The sequence below is a fragment of the Ips typographus genome, linkage group LG3 (assembly GCF_016097725.1).
Source record: "Ips typographus isolate SLU linkage group LG3, UJ_Ityp_2.0, whole genome shotgun sequence".
In the NCBI taxonomy this organism is placed as follows: domain Eukaryota; kingdom Metazoa; phylum Arthropoda; class Insecta; order Coleoptera; family Curculionidae; genus Ips; species Ips typographus.
In genome coordinates this window covers 21310720-21332654 of record NC_138424.1, presented here as the reverse complement: position 1 = coordinate 21332654, position 21935 = coordinate 21310720, and the positions used below count along the sequence as shown (strand labels likewise).

Genomic DNA, 21935 nt, shown 5'->3' with positions numbered 1-21935 from the left:
AGTTGATGATGACAGATTAATTGAGCAAAATACAGGGTGGTTCAAATTGATTGTAGGATACTTGAAAGGTAGAAAGTACATACAAAATAAACGCCAAAGTGTGATATACCCAAAAGTTGAAAAGTGCCCCCTTTCGGAGCTAATGGGCCCTAAGTATATGCACCAAGAATAAAAAATTATCTTTATTAATAAACTAAAATAAAACTCATATGAAATTTGGCATGCTTGTTCATCATTTTGAAGTAATTATTTGGCGTTTTTTTTTCCAATTTTTTTAAATAATCTGGACAGGTACTATTTTTTTTCCTTATGGATTAGCGTATAAAAATAACGGTATTAGAAAAACTATGCAAAATAAAAAGAAATGTTCAAACAAACCTTTCTTAGAAAAAAGTATGGGCTATCACACGTGCCCCAGCAGAATGATCTAAAATTACGGTTTAAAGAAATTTAAAGCTGTCAATCTTTTTGAACAGTATTTGTCCAGATTATTTTGAAAAACTGAAAAAAATTCTAAATGATTACTTCAAAATGGTGAACACGCATGGCAAATTTAATTTCAAGAATTTTTTTCGTCTCTGAATAAAAAATAAAAAAATGGTTTTAGTCGCTCACCTTTAAGGTGCTCTAACTCCGCTAGGGGGCACTTTTCGACTACAGTTTATATGACACTTTGGAGTTTTAAATGTACTTTCCACTCTTGAATTATCGTACAATTAATTTGAACCACCCTGTAGATTGATACCATATTTTTGTGGTAGATCTACTTTTTGGTAACACTCTCTATACTACTCTAGCTCATTTAGTAGCAATGTCGTGTTTTACGGGGGCGTTTTTGTACGGTTGATGGTTCTGGAAGTAGCTGGGTCCGTAAAATTGTCCGCCGTAACCCATTCCGTTAGCGTACGTCAATCCGTAACCGGTTCCGGTGTATCCGAGACTGTACCGGGGCACGTTTTGGGGTACCCCCACCGTTTTAATCACCTCCAACGTTGGAGAAACGGCTTTTCGGTACGCGTTCGTGCCTGGTGGAGCCAGGCTCGCGTCCACGTCGTCGTAGTGGATCGGTACCACCAGTTTTAGTTGCTGATGAGTTTAGTAAAGTCAACGTTTTTGACATCAGCGGAAACCAGATTGGTTAATTCACCACCCTCTGTACAAGAAAGCCAAGAAGGTGCATGCCAAAAATTCCAATATGGCCGAAATAGTGGATGACAGTTTGCATTTGTTTGTATTGTGGAAATTGAGTTTTTAAGGTTTAAAGTCAAGACTTGGGATTACTTGCCAAAGTAATTCTTGTTCGTTATTATACAGGGTGGTCCAGTTTTAAGTGTCAATAATTCGCCATTTGATAGGTAATCAAAAATTAAGTTGACTTGCATTATGTCATTTTTCTGAAAAACGTTTTCTAAGGAAAATACAGTGAAATTTCAATTTCAATTTAAAAAATCGTTTTACAGTTTAAAACTGAACATCCAAGACTTGGAATAGTCTAAAAACTTTTTTACTACTAGGAATGGTCTTATGATTCGCTTTCTCAGACTGTCATCCTGGTTGAGTGTCTGAAACTGGCATTCAAGAACTAAAAAAAGTCCGGAAATCAAAACAAAGATTGTATTGTGCATGAAACTCATTTTTTACTACTAAAAATAATATAAAAATTGCCTTTTAATGCTAGAACTGACTTTACTAGGACTAAAGAGTCCAAAAGTATATTTTCAAGACTTTAATTGGTGTACAACTCAATTTTCTGTTCTGGACAACAAGTCTAGAAGTAAATTAAATTTTCGGACTATTTTATTTCTAAAAATTAGTTCTCAAGACTATTATTATAGCATTTGGTACCAACATTTTTTCCTTTTATTACTGAAGAAACTTGACTTTTGGAAATAGTCTTTAACTCGATTTTTCAGTCTTAAAAAGCACTAAAATCAGTCAATTTATTGCACCTATGAGTGTAGAAGTCAATTTAATAGTGAAGGGGCTTGAAATAACATTTTCAAGACTATGGTCAGTGGACAAACTGGCTTTTAGGCCTGATAAGTCAAAAACTTTGTAAAGATAGTCTTGAAACTCGATTTGAGGCACTGAAAACAGCCTTAAAACACTAAAAACGATTCTAGTTTATTAAGAAATACCCGAATTTTTAGCACTGAAGTGTCTAGAAGTCGATTTAATAGCGACAAAGCTTGGAATGCCATTTTAAGTCTATGAAGAATGTAAAAATTGTTTTTTAAGTTTGCTATGTCAATAACTTGGTGAAGATAGTCGTGAAACTCGATTTTCCAAGCTGAAAGCAGTTTTGAAGCACTAAAAATAGTCCAGAATTCGAAGAAAATGAAAAGCAAAGTAAAAAGCACGAAAAGTTCGTTTTCAAGACAATTTTCATGAATCTAATGTCAATGTCCTGCAAGACTATTTTCAAGACTAAAATATTGAAATTTGTCTTCAAATTATGAAAACTTACTTCAAATGCAAATTTTAAGCTTCTGATGTCACTTTTCATTAGTTCAGTTACATTTTGGGGTTCAAGTCAATTTTTAAGGTTTGAATGTATGAATTTGTAGTAACAAATTCTTGAAAAAGTAGTTTTTATGTCTACAAGTCAATTTTTCGTATTAAAGTCTCTCGATTTGCATGAAAACTGGTTACAAACACAATTTTTAAGCTTCTGAAATTTTTATCTTTTCTAAGTCAATTTTCAAAAATAAAGTCTTTTAGTTTGTCTGGAAACTATGAAAACTGACTACAATAATATTTTTTAAACTTCTTAAGTGAATTTTCCGTTTCCAAGACAATTTTTAAGTTGGGTTAGGTTAGTTTTGGATCTTTGACTGTAATAACTAATAGAGAAATGCACCGAGTACAACGTACCCCTACATCTGGCGTTCGTCGACTACGAAAAGGCCTTTGACTCGGTTGAGACCTGGGCGGTTCTGAACGCAATGAACGAGGCAAGAATAGACACAAGATACTCCAATCTTATAAAACACATCTACGAAAATGCTACATTGCAAGTAGCCATTGACGAAGATACATCAACGGATAAGATTAAAATAGAAAAAGGAGTCCGCCAAGGGGATACCATATCCCCTAAACTATTCACATTGGCATTGGAAAGCGCCTTTAAAAACTTGGCCTGGGAAAACAAAGGTATCAATGTAGATGGAACCCGACTGAATCATCTACGTTTTGCTGACGATATTGTTGTCATCAGTAACGACATCAATCAGCTGAAAGATATGTTGGAAGAACTGCAGGAAACATCAAAACAAATCGGGCTCAAGATGAATTTAAACAAAACCAAAATAATGACCAGCGAAGAGACGGCAATAACCATAGAAGGCTGCACTCTAGAACACGTTGAGGAATACATATACCTGGGCCACGCTATCAGACTGGGAAAACAAAACCAAACAAACAAAGGGCAGCATTCGGTAGGCTAGGCTACATTCTGAAATCCCAAAGTATCCCAATCAACCTTAAGCGGAAAGTCTATGAGGCCTGCATTGTACCCGTAACAACATACGGACTGGAGACTATGACACTTACAGAGAGAAGTGCAGAGAGGCTCAGAACAACTCAAAGAGCCATGGAGCGCGCCATGCTGGGAATCAGCCTCAGAGATCGAATAAGAAACGAAGAGATCCGAAAAAGAACAAGGGTAACCGATGTTATGAGAAGAGCAGCCGAACTAAAGTGGCGATGGGCGGGTCATGTTGCAAGGCAGGATCCATCTAGATGGACTAATAAAATAATGCAGTGGCGCCCAAGAGCCACAAAAAGAAATGCAGGGAGACCCCCAAAGCGATGGCGGGATGACATCCAGAAGATAGCAGGAAGAAACTGGTTTCAAACTGCCCTGGATAGACGGACATGGAAATCATTGGAAGAGGCCTACATTCAGGAGTGGATGGACATAGGCTAAAGAAGAAGAAGAAGAAGACTGTAATAACGTGTAATAAAGTGCTTGTTCCAAATTTGATCAATATTGCTCCAACGGTCTGAAAATCGATTTTTTAAACAGAAATTTGAAGGACTGCATTTTCCTTAGGAACCACTTTTCAGGAAAATGACATAATGAATGTCAACTTATTTTTTAATTGGCTATGGATTGGTGAATTATTGACATTTCAAACTGGACCACCCTGTATATTGTTGTTTATATGTTTATTGTTCTAGTGAAAGTGTAGTTTGTGTTCATTTTATTGTGTCATCACTATTGTTATTGTTCCTTTATTGTTCTATAATTTGTTGTTGGTTTTTTAACTCAAATTCTATTGCCTCTACAATATGCCGTCCACTTGTTGTTTGCCAAATTGTAAAAGCAATTTGGTGAAAGGCCCAAAAATGTCAGTCTTTTACTTTCCAAAAGACCCTGCTCGAACCCAACAGTGGTTGAAAGCTTTGAACTGGAATTATTTTACTCCAACACAATACTCAGTGGTAAGTACAATATGCTTTCTCATTCAGTAAACTTATTGCCTCTTACATACATAAGTATGTGAGTTACATTTTGAGGCCGCCTGCATTTTGAGAGCAACAAAGGTTTACTCTGAAGAAACAGGACAGCTTTTAGAAGTTCCATTGGCAAATTTACATTTTAAAAGAAAGGTCTTGGTAATAATATAAAACCCATTTACCAGTTTTGCTTACCTAGCTTCAAAGATTTCCAAATTTTCTTTGATTAAGCATTTTTCACATTAGTTTGTTGTACTTTCCAGGACAAAGGGTTCTAACCAAACTTGCTTTGGCTGGACTTTATTGGGTATAAAATGCCATATCTATACATATCTGGATAAGGAATGAAGCGTTCTTTGATTTTTCACTCACAACTTCTAATCAACTACACGAAAAAATAAAAAAAAAACATATTTTCTACTGCATCTGCATAGGTTTGTGTACAAAACGAAAACCGCTAACGCCGCCATTAAAAGTGACATTCTAGGCTTTCTTGTACAGAGGGCGGTGGTTAATTGCATCGCCTTACCCGTATACATAGACATACAAAAGTAAGAATTTGACTTACCGCTGGCTTGATTTCCTCCGCGTCTGTATGGGGAGTAGTTGTGCTAATGTCCGGTTGTTTGGTGCTCGGTGTAGTAGGAGTAGTTCCTGCAGAAGTACCACTTTCAACCTAATAAGTATACAGTGTGTTTCAATCAAGTTTACTTACTACACCATTTACACATGTAATTTAGAAAGCGTCAGTTGAATTTTAGAAATCATAAGATGGATTTAAAAAATATCACTTGTATTTCAGAAAAGGTACTTTCAATTTTAGAATAATAACTTTGATTTTCGAAATTGCAATTTGTATTTCAGATTAGTCCCTCGTAGTATAGAAAAGAGCAGTTGGATTTTAGACATGGTCATTTGTAATTTGGAAAATTAAAGTGGAGCAAAAAAAGTTAATAAAAAAAAAGTAAATAGTTTAACGAATATTTTTAATTACATTGTGGTTTAAGCAGTTCAATGAAAAATCGATTTATTTCGAAAACCGGTTATTTTACCGAGTACAATTTTTCGATAAAAATGTTAAGAGTATCCATTAATGGCGTTTGCAGCTGAAAATAATGACAGCTGTCAAAGTTTAAGCAAATTCTGTCTTAGGTCCAGTTAGTTCCAGTCTTTCGAAGACGAGATACCTGGTTTTCATGTCAAATAGAAGGTCTCTTTCGATAAAACATTAAACCCAATAATCATTACAATATACAAAGTGTTTCTAAAGTTACGGCCAAAAACGTTAATTGGAAGGCAGTTCTTTGGGGTTCGATATTTCCCTTAGGAGTGACTTTAAAAAAAAATTAATTATATGAACAAATCGTATTATTGTGACCTCCCCTGTATGCCCACCGAGAGATTGTCATATAGTTATGGGACACCCTGTATATTTTATATAAATTAATACTCCCGATGGACGGGTTTTTTTGCTTAAAGTGATATTAAAAAAAAAACATTGAACTAATAACCACATAGAAACACAAAAAAATCTGAAATTGAAATAACGCGTTCTGAAATACAAGTGACGAATCTGAAATACAACTTACGTTTTCTAAAACCAAATTTACCACGATAATGAAATACAAGTTATAGATTCTGAAATCGCAACTTATATTTTTAAAATCCAAGTGATATTTTCTAAACTACATGCGTAACTGGTGTAGACAAAGTTCAACTAAAATTTAATAATTTCAAACTTTTATCCATTTGAATATTATTTTAGCACTCACCCTGTAGATTTGATTTTATTTGAAATTAAATTCTGAACACCTTTATTACTTAAATAGTTCAAGTTTTTAACGTGTAAACGTATTGAATTGATAGCCTGCAATATACAGGGTGGTCAAAAAAGTTTAAAAAATTAAAAGTCAGAGGGAGCAACGATAAAAGTTCATTTTTCTTTGAAACGAGTTAACCAGACAGAAATATTTACTTTTTTTTGAGTTTCTGCAATTATTGCTACTAAATCAAAAGCAATAAATAACGCTTCCAGTGACTATGTATAATGGTTTAAAAAAAAAAGTTAAATATCTTAGAAACGGTTAGAGCTGCGGGGGTCAAACTGTTTTGTTTTTGTTTTTTTTATCAGCCTGTATAAGTTCAATCGTGTTACGGTTAGCAGGAGGTGAAAGAGCGGTTCGAGACGAACATTTTGAGCTTTTTACAGTCGCTGAAACTCCAAAAATGGCGGAGATACGGAATTTTCAAAATTTTGATGCAGTTTTCAAGAAAATGTCGAATATCTCGGAAACGGTTAGAGTTACGGAAATTTTGCAAGGGACCAGAAATGTTCAGAATGACTTTCCGTATCACGTAGACTAGGTTTACACTCCCTTAAAACTGTGTAAACGCGGTCACAACTGGCAAAGCGTTAGTTTCAAATTTAATTATTTTTTTGAACACCCAGTATATGTTCTATCGTGTTTCAGTTAGCATGAAGTGAAGAAACAATTCAAAACGAACATTTTGGGCTTTTTTCAGTCGCTGAAACCCTAAAAATGGCGGAGATAGAGAATTTTTAAAATTTTGATGTAATTTTCAAAAAAAAGGCGAATATCTCGGAAATGGTTAGAGTTACGGAAATTTTGCAAGGGACCAGAAATGTTCAGAATGACTTTCCGTATCACGTAGACTAGGTTTACACTCCCTTAAAACTGTGTAAACGCGGTCACAACTGGCAAAGCGTTAGTTTCAAATTTAATTATTTTTTGAACACCCAGTATACGTTCTATCGTGTTTCGGTTAGAATGAGGTGAAAGAACAATTTAAAACTAACATTTTGGGCTTTTTCCAGTCGCCGAAACCCTAAAAATGGCGGAGATAGGAAATTTTCAAAATTTTGATGCAATTTTCAAAAATAGTCCAATATCTCAGAAATGGTTAGAGTTACGGAAATTTTGCAAGAGCACAGAAATGTTTATAACCACCTTCTGTATCCAGTGACTAGGTTTACACTCACTTAGAACTGTGTAAACGCGGTCACAACTGGCAAAGCGTTAGTTTCAAAATTAATTATTTTTTTGAACACCCAGTATATGTTCTATCGTGTTTCGGTTAGTATGAGGTGAAAAAACAATTCAAGGCGAACATTTTGGGCTTTTTTTAGTCGCTGAAACCCTAAAAATGGCGGAGATAAGGAATTTTCAAAATTTTCTTGCAATTTCCCAAAATAGTTCAATATCTCGGAAATGGTTAGAGAAAGTACCAGTTTAGAGTTACGGAAATGTTGCAAGAGACTAGAAATGTTCAGAATGACTTTCTGTATCCAGTAGACTAGGTTTACACCCACTTAGAACTGTGTAAACGCGGTAACAACTGGCAAAGCGTTAGTTTCAAAATTAAATTATTTTTTGAACATCCAGTATATGTTCAATCGTGTTTTACTTAGCAGGAGGTGAAAGAGCAGTTCAAGACGAACATTTTGGGCTTTTTACGGTCGGTGAAACCCCAAAAATGACGGAGATAGGGAATTTTCAAAATTTTGATGCAATTTTCAAAAATAGTCCAGTATCTCAGAAATGGTTAGAGTTACGGAATTTTTGCAAGAGATCAGAAATGTTTATAATCATTTTCTGTATCCAGTGACTAGGTTTACACTCACTTAGAACTGTGTAAACGCGGTCACAACTGGCAAAGCGTTAGTTCCAAATTTAATTATTTTTTTTGAACACCCAGTATATGTTCTATCGTGTTTCGGTTAGAATGAGGTGAAAGAACAATTCAAAACGAATATTTTGGGCTTTTTCCAGTTTGCTGACACCCTTAAAAATGGCGGAGATAAGGAATTTTCAAAATTTTGATGCAATTTCCAAAAAATAGTCCAATATCTCGGAAATGGTTAGAGAAAGTACCAATTTAGAGTTACGGAAATGTTGCAAGAGACTAGAAATATTCAGAATGACTTTCTGTATCTAGTAGACTAGGTTTACACCCACTTAGAAATGTGTAAATGCGGTCACATCTGGCAAAGCGTTAGTTTCAAATTTAATTATTTTTTGAACACCCTGTGTATGTTCAATCGTGTTTTGGTTAGCAGGAGGTGAAAGAGCAGTTCAAGACGAACGTTTTAGGCTTTTTACAGTCGGTTAAACTCCAAAAATGGCGGAGATAGGGAATTTTCAAAATTTTCTTGCAATTTTCCAAAATAGTTCAATATCTCGGAAATGGTTAGAGATACGGAAGTTTTGCAAGGGACCAGAAAGGTTCAAAATGAGTTTCTGCACCCAGTAAGTTAGGTTTGCGCCCACTTAAAACTGGGTAAACAAAGTCACAATAGGCAAAGCGTTAGTTTCAAATTTAATTCTTTTTTTGAATACCCAGTATATGTTATATCGTGTTTCGGTTAGTATGAGGTGAAAAAACAATTCAAGGCGATCATTTTGGGCTTTTTTTAGTCGCTGAAACCCTAAAAATGGCGAAGATAGGAAATTTTCAAAATTTTGATGCAATTTCCAAAAAATAGTCCAATATCTCGGAAATGGTTAGAGAAAGTACTAGTTTAGAGTTACGGAAATGTTGCAAGAGACTAGAAATGTTTATAACCACCTTCTGTATCCAGTGACTAGGTTTACACTCACTTAGAACTGTGTAAACGCGGTCACATCTGGCAAAGCGTTAGTTTCAAATTTAATTGTTTTTTGAACACCCTGTATATGTTAAATCGTGTTTCGGTTAGCAGGAGGTGAAAGAGCAGTTCAAGACGAACGTTTTAGGCTTTTTACAGTCGGTTAAACTTTAAAAATGGCGGAGATAGGGAATTTTCAAAATTTTCTTGCAATTTTCCAAAATAGTTCAATATCTCGGAAATGGTTAGAGTTACGGAAATTTTACAAGGGACCAGAAATGTTCAAAATGAGTTTCTGCACCCAGTAAGTTAGGTTTGCGCCCACTTAAAACTGGGTAAACAAAGTCACAATAGGCAAAGCGTTAGTTTCAAATTTAATTCTTTTTTTGAACACCCAGTATATGTTATATCATGTTTCGGTTAGTATGAGGTGAAAAAAAAATTCAAGGCGAACATTTTGGGCTTTTTTTAGTCGCTGAAACCCTAAAAATGGCGGAGATAAGGAATTTTCAAAATGTTGATGCAGTTTTCAGGAAAAAGTCGAATATCTCAGAAATGGTTAGAGTTACGGAAATTTTGCAAGAGACCAGAAATTTTAAGAATAGCTTTCTGTCTCCAGCAGGCTAGGTTTACACCCACTTAGAAATGGGTAAACGCCGTCACAACTGGGAAAGCGCTAGTTTCAAATTTAATTATTTTTTTGAACACCCAGTATAGGCTCTATTGAGTTTCGGTTAGCAGGAGGTGAAAGAACAATTCAAAACGAACATTATAGGCTTTTTTCACTTGCTGAAACCCTAAAAATGGCGGAGATAGAAAATTTTCAAAATTTTGATGCAATTTCCAAAAAATAGTCCAATATCTCGGAAATGGTTAGAGAAAGTACTAGTTTAGAGTTACGGAAATGTTGCAAGAGACTAGAAATGTTTATAATCACCTTCTGTATTCAGTAGACTAGGTTTACACTCACTTAGAACTGTGTAAACGCGGTCACAACTGGCAAAGCGTTAGTTTCAAATTTAATTGTTTTTTGGACACCCAGTATATGTTCTATCGTGTTTCGGTTAGCAGGAGGTGAAAGAACAAATTCAAAACATTCAAAACAAAACAAACATTTTAGGCTTTTTCCAGTCGCTGAAACTCTAAAAATGACGGATATAGGGAATTTCCAAAATTTTGATGCAGTTTACAAGAAAAAGTCGAATATCTCGGAAATGGTTAGAGTTGCGGAAATTTTGCAAGAGATCAGAAATGTTTAGAATGACTTTCTGCACCCAGTGAACTACATTTAACCCCACTTTTTTGGATATTAATCCTCCCAAAAATAAAAAGCCATCTATCATCATAATCGTACCGTTGTCGTTTCCTCTTCGTGCGACCCGCCGAAAAAACTGCTGAAGGGCACAAACAGCCAGCTGGATTTTTCGGTGGTGGTCGTGGTCGTGGTACTGCTGCTGGTAGCGCCGGCGGAATCGATGGTGTTACCGTCGACGGGACCTGCGTTCCTTTGAGACACCGGCAGCTCGGCCGGAGGATACTCGAACGCAGTCGGTGGTACTATCGGAGCTGAAACTAAATCAAAATCAATCAAAACGAGGGAAGGGAATTATCAAGAGAAAGACCTGTAGAATGTGACATGAACCCGCCATTGTCAGCTTCTTCTGTCACATTCTATCAACACTTCTCTTGAGAATTCCGTTCCCTACTTTCAAGAATAGGCCTTCAGAATCCAATTTTTGTGGAGAATGTCGTTTTTGTAGTTTTCTGGGTAGAATGGCCAAATGGTGGGAAACGTCGACCATTTTCAGTACATTTACCATAATCAAACATTAAAAGCAACAATCTAGAGGGTCTCCGTTACTTGTGCTGTCCAAGGAAAATATGGAGAGAATCTGACTAAATAATATTTGTTTGAAGTGATACATGATCAATACTTGTAAGAGTATACCATCCGAATGGAAAGAAAGTATTTTGATTCCAATTTTCAAAAAATTTGAAAATCTGACCCACAAAATCATGGAGGTATCAGCTTGTTGAGTGCGGTTCTGAAACTGTTTACTAAAATCTTGACAGAAGAAGTACTGTTCATCTGGGATCTGTGAAGAATAGCAGGTTCAGAAGTACCAGTAGGGGTACTATGTAACCTGATAGAAACAGAGATTCAAACAAGGCAGACTTATAGTAGGACATGCAAGTCAAAGTGAGATGAAGAAAGAAATCTATTCAATGTAAGGGGACACTGCAGATATGTGCTATACAGGGTGGTCCAATTTTAAATGTCAATAATTCACCAATCCAGAAGTTGACATTCATTATGTCATTTTCCTGAAAAGTGCTTTCTAAGGAAAATACAGTCCTTCAAATTTCTGTTTAAAAAATTGTTTTTTTTGTCTGACTGTCAGACCGTTGGAGCAATATTGATCAAATTTGGAACAAGCACTTTATTACACTTTATTACGGTCAAAGACCCAAAACTAACCCAACCCAACTTAAAAATTGTCTTGGAAACGGAAAATTCACTTAAAAAGTTTAAAAAATATTATTGTAGCCAGTTTTCATAGTTTCCAGACAAACTAAAAGACTTTAGTTTTGAAAATTGAATTAGAAAAGATAAACATTTCAGAAGCTTAAAAATTGTGTTTGTAACCAGTTTTCATGCAAATCGAGAGACTTTAATACTAAAAATTGACTTGTAGACATAAAAATTACTTTTTCAAGAATTTGTTACTACAAATTCATACATTTAAACCTTAAAAATTGACTTGAACCCCAAAATGTAACTGAACTAATGAAAAGTGACATCAGAAGCTTAAAATTTGCATTTGAAGTAAGTTTTCATAATTTGAAGACAAATTTCAATATTTTAGTCTTGAAAATAGTCTTAGATGCAGGACATTGACATTAGATTCATGAAAATTGTCTTGAAAACGAACTTTTCCTGCTTTTTACTTTGCTTTTCATTTTCTTCGAATTCTGGACTATTTTTAGTGCTTCAAAACTGCTTTCAGCTTGGAAAATCGAGTTTCAAGACTATCTTCACCAAGTTATTGACATAGCAAACTTAAAAAACAATTTTTACATTCTTCATAAACTTAAAATAGCATTCCAAGCTTTGTCACTATTAAAACGACTTCTAGACACCTCAGTGCTAGAAATTCGGGTATTTCTTAATAAACTAGACGGTTTTTAGTGTTTTAAGGCTGTTTTCAGTGCCTCAAATCGAGTTTAAAGACTATCTTTACAAAGTTTTTGACTTATCAGGCCTAAAAGCCAGTGTGTTCACTGACCATAGTCTTGAAAATGTTATTTCAAGCTTCTTCACTATTAAATTGACTTTTACATTCATAGGTGCAATAAATTGTAGCATTTCTAAGAAGTTTTTAGTGCTTTTTAAGACTGAAAAATCGAGTTTAAGACTATTTCCAAAAGTCAAGTTTCTTCAGTAATTAAAGTAAAAAAATTTGGTACCAAATGCTACAATAATACTTTTGAGAACTAATTTTTAGAAATAAAATGTCCGAAAATTTAATTTACTTCTAGACTTGTTGTCCAGTCTAGAAAATTGAGTTGTACACCAATTAAAGTCTTGAAAATATACTTTTGGACTTTCTTTAGTCCTAGTCAGGTTCGTTCTAGCATTAAAAGTCAACTTTTATACTATTTTTAGTAGTAAAAAATGAGTTTCATGCACAATACAATCTTGGTCTTAATTTCCGGACTTTTTTTAGTTCTTGAATGCCAGTTTCAGACACTCAACCAGGATGGCAGTCTGAGAAAGCGAATCATAAGACCATTCCTAGTAGTAAAAAAGTTTTTAGATTATTCAGTACATATTTGGACTTTCACAAGTCTTGGATGTTCAGTTTTATACTATAAAACGATTTTTTAAATTGAAATTTGGAGGACTGTATCTTCCTTAGGAAACGTTTTTCAGAAAAATGACACAATGCAAGTCAACTTATTTTTTGATGGGCTATCAAATGGTGAATTATTGACACTTAAAACTGGACCACCCTGTAGACGCCATATTTATAATACGTCAAATAAATTAGGTATTAAATGTGGGATCAGACAGGGAATATCTAACATCATAATGGATCAAATCATTAATGAAGTAAAACAAGCTGGAAGAGGATACCGAATGGGAGATCAAGAAATTAAAATATTATGCTAAGCCGATGATGCAGTTATCATTTCCTACAGAGACTCCTGTATGAGTTCCAACAAATGATGCAAATATCCATAAAGAAAACAAAATCACAGTATCTAGGAGAACCGATATTCTCACAGTAATAGGATCCTAAAGGATGAAGTAAAAGCCCAAACAAGAAAAGCACCATATCAAGATATGTGAGAGATTTAATCTGGCGGAATAAACATATGAGCACTAGGAGCAAGGTCAGAATATACAACAACTTAAGAACAACAGAAATGCGAACACTAAGATCAATAACAGGAATGCGAGATCCAAGATGTAGTGAGATAGGCAAGAAATCAAAGAAGAGACCACGTGGAAGAATGCCAGATGATCGGCTGGCAAAGATTGCAAAAAGGAAAAACCAAATACATTTCGATCTCCTGGACCACCGATAAGATGCTGGTCTTGAGCATCCCATTTGCTCCTGGCTAATTGAGTCTACAGTTCGCAGACGACCAAGTCATAGTAGCCAATGATAAAGAGGATGTGCAGTACATGATGCGAAAGCTAATAGAGGAATACAGAGAATGGGGCTTAACAGTCAACATAGCCAAGACAAAGTATCTATGTGTGGGAACTCAGGACGGAAATTTGGAACTGGACAATGGCCAAGAAATCCTTCAGTGTCAGGAATATGAATATCTGGGCATTACATTCGACAACACAGGAACAGATGTAAAAGAAATCGGAGCTCTGAATGGAATCCTATGGAGCAAAGAAATAACCAAGAAGCGGAAATTTAATATCTATGAGGCAATGGTAAAAAGCACCCTCCTATATGGATCAGAAACCTGGAGAATTTCAGATAGACACAAGAAAAGAGTTGAGGCAGTTGAAATGGATGCAATTAGGAGATCGATGCGCATTTCACGAAGAGAAAGAATAAGAAACGACATCATAAAACAACGGATGGGAATAGAAGACGCAATAACACAGGATATCGAAAACAAGCAACTTACGTGGTACGGACACGTGGAAAGAATGTCAAATACCCGATGGCCTAAAAGAGTACTTCATTGGCAACCAACAGGCAGAAGAAAACGAGGAAGACCAAAACAGGAGTGGAAGAAAACCATGCAGTGAGAGAAATCTAACACCTGAAGATTGTGAAGACCGAAGAGGCTGGAAATTAGGTGTCGGACAACGTCGAAAGACGTTCTAAACCGGCCTATAATATATATAATTGAGTCCTAACATAAGAAGAGATTAATCTCTCTGGAGGCGAACTCCGTAACGATGTAGGAAATAGAAAACGCATAGACAAGAAAGAAAATTTCTTTCTATTAACTGTTGGTACTCTCTAAGCTATTTTCTATCACATTCGGCTGACACCATCAATAGAAAACGGGAAGCTATCTGTCCTAAAAACATTGACTAATTTCTAGTAATAAATCTAGGGATTTTACTTGTTTCCTCCTATTCAGGGTTAATAACAAGTATCAATGATAATAATTTGAATAATTCTACGTTTTTTGCTTTCTTTCTCAGTAATTAATCATATATTTCAAAGTTTGCATTCTAAAATAGTCTGTTTTGTTCCCATTATTGTTGTTGGTTTTATTTATTGTAGTTCTGTCTTCAGTTTCTTATTTTCTTGTTAGACCATTAATATTTTTCAGTTCCTCGTAAACACGCTACCAATTGTTATGCATTTTGTGAAGGAAATAGGATGGGACTTTAGGATGTGTTGATGGAACTCATATAGCCATAACACCACCATTCCATCATGAACAGCTTACACTTCAAAAACAACAACTACTAGATGCTTTAACCTTATTGACACAATGTTGACACTGACGAGCATAAAGGTTAAAAAACGAAACATTTGAATTTTAGGAAACGACGGAAAAGAAAGATTGACAAATACAAAATTTCATAGCCCCAAGAGAGATAAAATCATAGCAAGACCTCATTTGGTTTTTCTATTTTGCACAACCCGAATAGCTACGTAGAGAGTACCATATATTACAATAGAGAAGGGTTTTCTATGACAGCAAAGAAATTTCCTTGCTATTTGTTAGAGAGTTCGCCTTCTGGTCAATTTGGAGTAGGTCTTTCAAGGAAAAAAAATTAGTTTACCTGTCAAATCGACGGCTGTCGTAGGCAAGCTCCTATGCCAGTGGTACATCACTCTTCCGTCTGTCAAAATCGTTTTTTGCAAAATCACCGGCTCGAATTTGGTATATTTGATTTTGATTTTTGGTTTAGCGGATGTGGTAGGGGCCGGTTCTGTGGAATCGTGAGCCTCGTGAGTGGTTTGCTTGGCAGTTGTGGTAGAGGGCGTTGTGGTGCTCGGGGTGTACTTAGTAGTTACCCGTGGAATATTAGTGCTGGTAAACCAGAACGGTCTTTTGGTTGTTGGTGCCTCATTTCCACCTAAACAACTTGATTTTGTAAGGAAGTTTTCCAAGATCACCACTTTACCTAAGGGGGAGGTAGTGACGTAAAATCCAGCGCCATTTTTCTGAATGAAAGCCGGTTTGTTTCTAATAAAAACTGGACGTCGAGTCACTTCAATCACTGGCTGATTGGGGTACTCGTACCGTTCCGGTACCCCCGTACTACTTGGCCGGTCTATTATCTCAGAATCCACGAATGATCCTGCTGGAGCGTATTGGTTCAGGCCAAATAACCTAATAAACCAAATGTTTAGTGACATTTACTTGATCTAAATACCGGACCAACCTGGAAAAATGTTGACATTTGATTCGTAGCTCTTCCAGTGAAGGAAACCGATCCTCTTCGACTGTCACGATTGCTTTCTCCTTCTTCACTTGCTTGCCCGCTTGGTCTTCGTGTTTTCGTTGCTCGCTGGCGATCACGTGACGTAAATTTTCGGTATGTTGATTGATAAAGTCGTCGTTCCTATAATTGATGGGTTGGTTCGGCGAGTGATTGATCTCCTGGCTTTCGGCGGTGCCATTTGGTGGTTCGGTGGCAAAACCCCACGCGAATAGCTCAGTTGCTGTGAGCAACACCGCCTAGAAATTCATTCAAGTTTATTACTACGCCCACTTATTCAATGTTTTTTTGACAGAAAAAGTTTAATAATTACTTAGTAGTAGTGGAAAATGAAACGCAGATAATTATTTAAATATTTGAGGAGAAAATTCAATATTATTGAACAGGGTATACCTTAAAAATATTTACCATTAAGGTTATTTATATTATTTAAAAAAAAAAAAATTTTTGAAAAATGGTCACGTGACACTAAAGTTTAAAAAAAATATGTTAATGTTATGTTATTGTTTTTTTTTTTTTGTTATTTATGTTTTGTTTATATGTTATGTTTTTTTGTTTTTTAAAAGGTTTTTTTTTTTGTTTTTTGTTTTTTTTTGTTTTTGTTTTGTTTTTTTTTTTTTTTGTTTTTTTGTATGTTTTTTTTTTGTTATGTTTTTGATGAGCTATCAAATTGTAAATTTACTGTGAAAATTTACTTGAGAAGCTTAAAAACTGTCTTTGTAATAGTTTTCAAATAAGTTGACAAACTTCAGTATTGAAAATTGACTTGACTACTTTTTCTAGAATTTTTGAGTACAAATTCACACATTTAAATTTTGAAAATTGACTTGGACACCAAAAAGTGACTCTGAACCAACAAAAAGTGACATCAGAAGTTAAAATTTGCATTTGAAGTCGGTTTTCATAATTTGAAAACACATTTCAATATTTTAGTCTTCATCATCATAAAAATTGACTTGAAGACTAACTTTTCAAGTTTTGTTACTTTGCTTTTCATTTTCTTAGAACTTTGGACTAATTTTGGGGCTTTCAAGGCTATCTTCACCAAGTTTTTGACAAAACCGACTTGAAAAGCAATTTCAGACACTCGACAATGGATTGCAGTCTAAAAAAACGAATTTTAAAACTATTCCTAGTAGCAAATACGAATTTTTTAGACTATTCAGTGCAAATTTGGACTCACACAAGTCTTGAACGATCAGTTTTACACTATTTATGGTCTAAAAAACGCCAGAAAACGCCTAGTGAACGCCAGTAAAAATTAGTCCAAAAATTCTGTTTTTTTGGCTATTTTCAGTGTCAAAAATTAGTTCGTAAACCTCCCAGAAGATCAGATTTGAATCCTTTTGAAACATTTTAAGGTAAAAAATACAATAACCCAAGTAGACGTAGTTTGAACTGCTAGAAACACAGTTTGAACGAACAGTCAGGGACAAAACCCCCTCTAAAACCCATTTGGAGTGAGAAAATGACTGTTTTAAGCACATTTTTGGAATCCTTATTAAATTTCCTATCCAATAACCTAAAAAAACATTCCAAAATTTGGTACAGTCAGTCAGAAAAGCGGTGTCAAAGTTTAAACTGCCAGAAACACAGTTTGAAAGAACAGTCAGGGACACAACCGCCTGTAAAACCACATGGAGTAAGAAAATGGCTGTTTTAAGCACATTTTTGGAATCCTCATTAAATTTCCTATCCAATAACCTAAAAAACATTCCAAAATTTGGTACAGTCAAGGAGAAAAGCGGTGTCAAAGTTTGAACTGCTAGAAACACAGTTTGAAAGAACAGTCAGGGACAAAACCGCCTGTAAAATCCATTTGAAGTGAGAAATTAACTGTTTTAAGCACATTTTTGGAATCCTCAATAAATTTCCTATCCAATAACCTAAAAAAACATTCCAAAATTTGGTACAGTCAGTCAGAAAAGCGGTGTCAAAGTTTAAACTGCCACAAACACAGTTTGAAAGAACAGTCAGGGACAAAACCGCCTGTAAAACCACTTGTAGTAAGAAAATGGCTGTTTTAAGCACATTTTTGGAATCCTCATACAATTTCCTATCCAATAACCTCAAAAACATTCCAAAATTTGGTACAGTCAAGGAGAAAAGCGGTGTCAAAGTTTGAACTGCTAGAAACACAGTTTGAAAGAACAGTCAGGGACGAAATCGACTGTAAAAACCCACTTGTAGTGAGATAATGACTGTTTTAAGCACATTTTTGGAATCCTCAATAAATTTCCTATCCAATAACCTAAAAAAACATTCCAAAATTTGGTACAGTCAGTCAGAAAAGCGGTGTCAAAGTTTAAACTGCCACAAACACAGTTTGAAAGAACAGTCAGGGACAAAACCGTCTGTAAAACCACTTGTAGTAAGAAAATGGCTGTTTTAAGCACATTTTTGGAATCCTCATACAATTTCCTATCCAATAACCTCAAAAACATTCCAAAATTTGGTACAGTCAAGGAGAAAAGCGGTGTCAAAGTTTGAACTGCTAGAAACACAGTTTGAAAGAACAGTCAGGGACGAAATCGACTGTAAAAACCCACTTGTAGTGAGATAATGACTGTTTTAAGCACATTTTTGGAATCCTCAATAAATTTCCTATCCAATAACCTAAAAAAACATTCCAAAATTTGGTACAGTCAGTCAGAAAAGCGGTGTCAAAGTTTAAACTGCCACAAACACAGTTTGAAAGAACAGTCAGGGACAAAACCGCCTGTAAAACCACTTGGAGTAAGAAAATGGCTGTTTTAAGCACATTTTTGGAATCCTCATACAATTTCCTATCCAATAAACTCAAAAACATTCCAAAATTTGGTACAGTCAAGGAGAAAAGCGGTGTCAAAGTTTGAACTGCTAGAAACACAGTTTGAAAGAACAGTCAGGGACGAAATCGACTGTAAAAACCCACTTGTAGTGAGATAATGACTGTTTTAAGCACATTTTTGGAATCCTCAATAAATTTCCTATCCAATAACCTAAAAAAACATTCCAAAATTTGGTACAGTCAGTCAGAAAAGCGGTGTCAAAGTTTAAACTGCCACAAACACAGTTTGAAAGAACAGTCAGGGACAAAACCGTCTGTAAAACCACTTGTAGTAAGAAAATGGCTGTTTTAAGCACATTTTTGGAATCCTCATACAATTTCCTATCCAATAACCTCAAAAACATTCCAAAATTTGGTACAGTCAAGGAGAAAAGCGGTGTCAAAGTTTGAACTGCTAGAAACACAGTTTGAAAGAACAGTCAGGGACGAAATCGACTGTAAAAACCCACTTGTAGTGAGATAATGACTGTTTTAAGCACATTTTTGGAATCCTCAATAAATTTCCTATCCAATAACCTAAAAAAACATTCCAAAATTTGGTACAGTCAGTCAGAAAAGCGGTGTCAAAGTTTAAACTGCCACAAACACAGTTTGAAAGAACAGTCAGGGACAAAACCGCCTGTAAAACCACTTGTAGTAAGAAAATGGCTGTTTTAAGCACATTTTTGGAATCCTCATACAATTTCCTATCCAATAACCTCAAAAACATTCCAAAATTTGGTACAGTCAAGGAGAAAAGCGGTGTCAAAGTTTGAACTGCTAGAAACACAGTTTGAAAGAACAGTCAGGGACGAAATCGACTGTAAAAACCCACTTGTAGTGAGAAAATGACTGTTTTAAGCACATTTTTGGAATCCTCATTAAATTTTCTATCCAATAACCTAAAAAAACATTCCAAAATTTGGTACAGTCAAGGAGAAAAACGGTGTCAAAGTTTAAACTGCCAGAAACACAGTTTGAACGAACAGTCAGCGACAAAACCGCCTGTAAAACCCATTTGAAGTGAGAAAATAACTGTTTCAAGCACATTTTTGGAATCCTCATTAAATTTCCTATCCAATAACCTAAAAAAACATTCCAAAATTTGGTACAGTCAAGAAGAAAAGCGGTGTCAAAGTTTGAACTGCCAGAAACACAGTTTGAAAGAACAGTCAGGGACAAAACCGCCTGTAAAACCCATTTGAAGTGAGAAAATGACTGTTTTAAGCACATTTTTGGAATCCTCATTAAATTTCCTATCCAATATCCTAAAAAACATTCCAAAATTTGGTACAGTCAAGGTAAAAAGCCGTGTCAAAGTTTGAACTGCTAGAAACACAGTTTGAAATAATAGTCAGGGACAAAACCGCCTGTAAAACCTATTTGAAGTGAGAAAAGAACTGTTTTAAGCATATTTTTGGAATCCTCATTAAATTTTCTATCCAATAACCTAAAAAACATTCCAAAATTTGGTACAGTCAGTCAGAAAAGCGGTGTCAAAGTTTAAACTGCCAAAAACACAGTTTGAAAGAACAGTCAGGGACAAAACCGCCTGTAAAATCCATTTGAAGTGAGAAAATGGCTGTTTTAAGCACATTTTTGGAATCCTCATTAAATTTCCTATCCAATAACCTAAAAAAATATTCCAAAATTTGGTACAGTCAGTCAGAAAAGCGGTGTCAAAGTTTGAACTGCTAGAAACACAGTTTGAAAGAACAGTCAGGGACGAAATCGACTGTAAAAACCCACTTGTAGTGAGAAAATGACTGTTTTAAGCACATTTTTGGAATCCTCATTAAATTTTCTATCCAATAACCTAAAAAAACATTCCAAAATTTGGTACAGTCAAGGAGAAAAGTGATGTCAAATACTCAATAATGCAATTCATATACAGAGTGATTGTTTTAAATTACCGGTTCAAAAAATTGAATGGATTCGGCAATACTCGGGGTTACACCGGAAGTGGTTTCACTTAATTATTTCAAATGAAACACCCTGTATATTTTTTCATTCTTGTAGTTTACATTTGGATGTTCCACTGATTCTAGTCTATTTTTTCAATTTTTTTTTTTAATTTAATTTAAAAAACTTTTTTCTAATTTTGGCATATAAAGTGACACTTTTCAAAACTGATTAGAATGACGAAACGTTTTACTTTTCGTATCTAGTTACGAAAAGTATCACTTTATGTAACTAGTTATGAAAAGTTCATTTCATCACTCCCTGTTTTTTGCATTTCCGTAGAAACATATGGGCGACATCCATCATAACATGTCGTTGTCACAGTTTATACAAGGTGCTATGTGAAGTGAATATTTGTGTTAAATCACTTTAAAAGATGGTTTTCACAGCTTTTTGGTCAAAATTAGAAAAAATTATGTATGCAACACGTTTCGAAAATGTCTTATTGTGTAACTCATTCAAATTGTAGGACCTCGCTGCGCTCGCCCTACAAACATTCATTCGTTACACAAAATCGAACTTTTCGTAACCGGTTACATAAATAGCTATTATGAAATAATTTTTTTATGTTGATTCCTATTCAACTAATCGGATTTTAGGGAAAAAACACTCAAAACTAATACTAAACAACCCAACTTACCATGAAAGAAAACACTTTCGCCCGCATAGTAAAGTAGCGCGACCTTTTGAACACCTGACCAACGAAAGGTTGGCCCTTTAAATGAAATAAAAACCAGTCCCTAGACGGTATTATATACAGAGTGCATTGGCTTTTCGGCTTCGTACCTGTCTGCGTCGCGGAGAATCTAACGCTTTCTACGGGTTCGCTTAGATCATCTTGTCCCCCCCGGGTTCATTTCGAAAAATCACGGCCTGTAACGGCCCTTCGTGGAGTTTTTTAACCCTTGCTCCGGCTCGGAATGCACCAGGCCGTATCGCGGCACCTGTTAGACTCGCTTACAGGCCGGAATACTTCACGCCCCTCGGAGTTTACATGCCTGGGTGCGTATTCTTGAAACGAGGGAAGAGAGTTATCAACGGAAAGACCTATAGAATGTGACAGAAGCCCGTTATTGTCAGCTTCTTCTGTCACATTCTATCAACACTTCTCCTGAGATTTTCGTTCCCTGCTTTCAAGAATTAGGCCCCTGGGGGTT

At 35.4% G+C, this 21935-nt stretch overlaps 2 protein-coding genes across 4 annotated transcripts in view; one reads left to right on the top strand and one right to left on the bottom strand.

Annotated features, from left to right (window-relative positions):
* sl (small wing phospholipase C gamma 1) overlaps positions 1 to 21935 on the top strand; it is a 91156-nt gene that overhangs the window by 38359 nt on the left and 30862 nt on the right. The window lies entirely within an intron of this gene.
* On the bottom strand, positions 613 to 21600 carry LOC145726615 (uncharacterized). Its single transcript, XM_081975785.1, has 7 exons — positions 21419 to 21600; positions 15951 to 16246; positions 15690 to 15898; positions 15345 to 15641; positions 10422 to 10639; positions 5030 to 5137; positions 613 to 1086 (listed from the first exon to the last, which is right to left on the bottom strand). Exons 1-7 carry the CDS (start codon positions 21443 to 21445, stop codon positions 799 to 801), a joined length of 1443 nt encoding a protein of 480 aa, XP_081831911.1. The 5' UTR covers positions 21446 to 21600; the 3' UTR covers positions 613 to 798.

Excerpts from the sequence above, each read along its gene's own strand:
- LOC145726615 (XM_081975785.1), bottom strand. The coding sequence starts at position 21,445 with ATGCGGGCGAAAGTGTTTTCTTTCATG. Across the intron at positions 15,899-15,950 it reads AAATGTCAACATTTTTCCAG|GTTATTTGGCCTGAACCAAT; the intron begins GTTGGTCCGGTA and ends TTGGTTTATTAG. Across the intron at positions 5,138-10,421 it reads ACGAAGAGGAAACGACAACG|GTTGAAAGTGGTACTTCTGC; the intron begins GTACGATTATGA and ends TATACTTATTAG.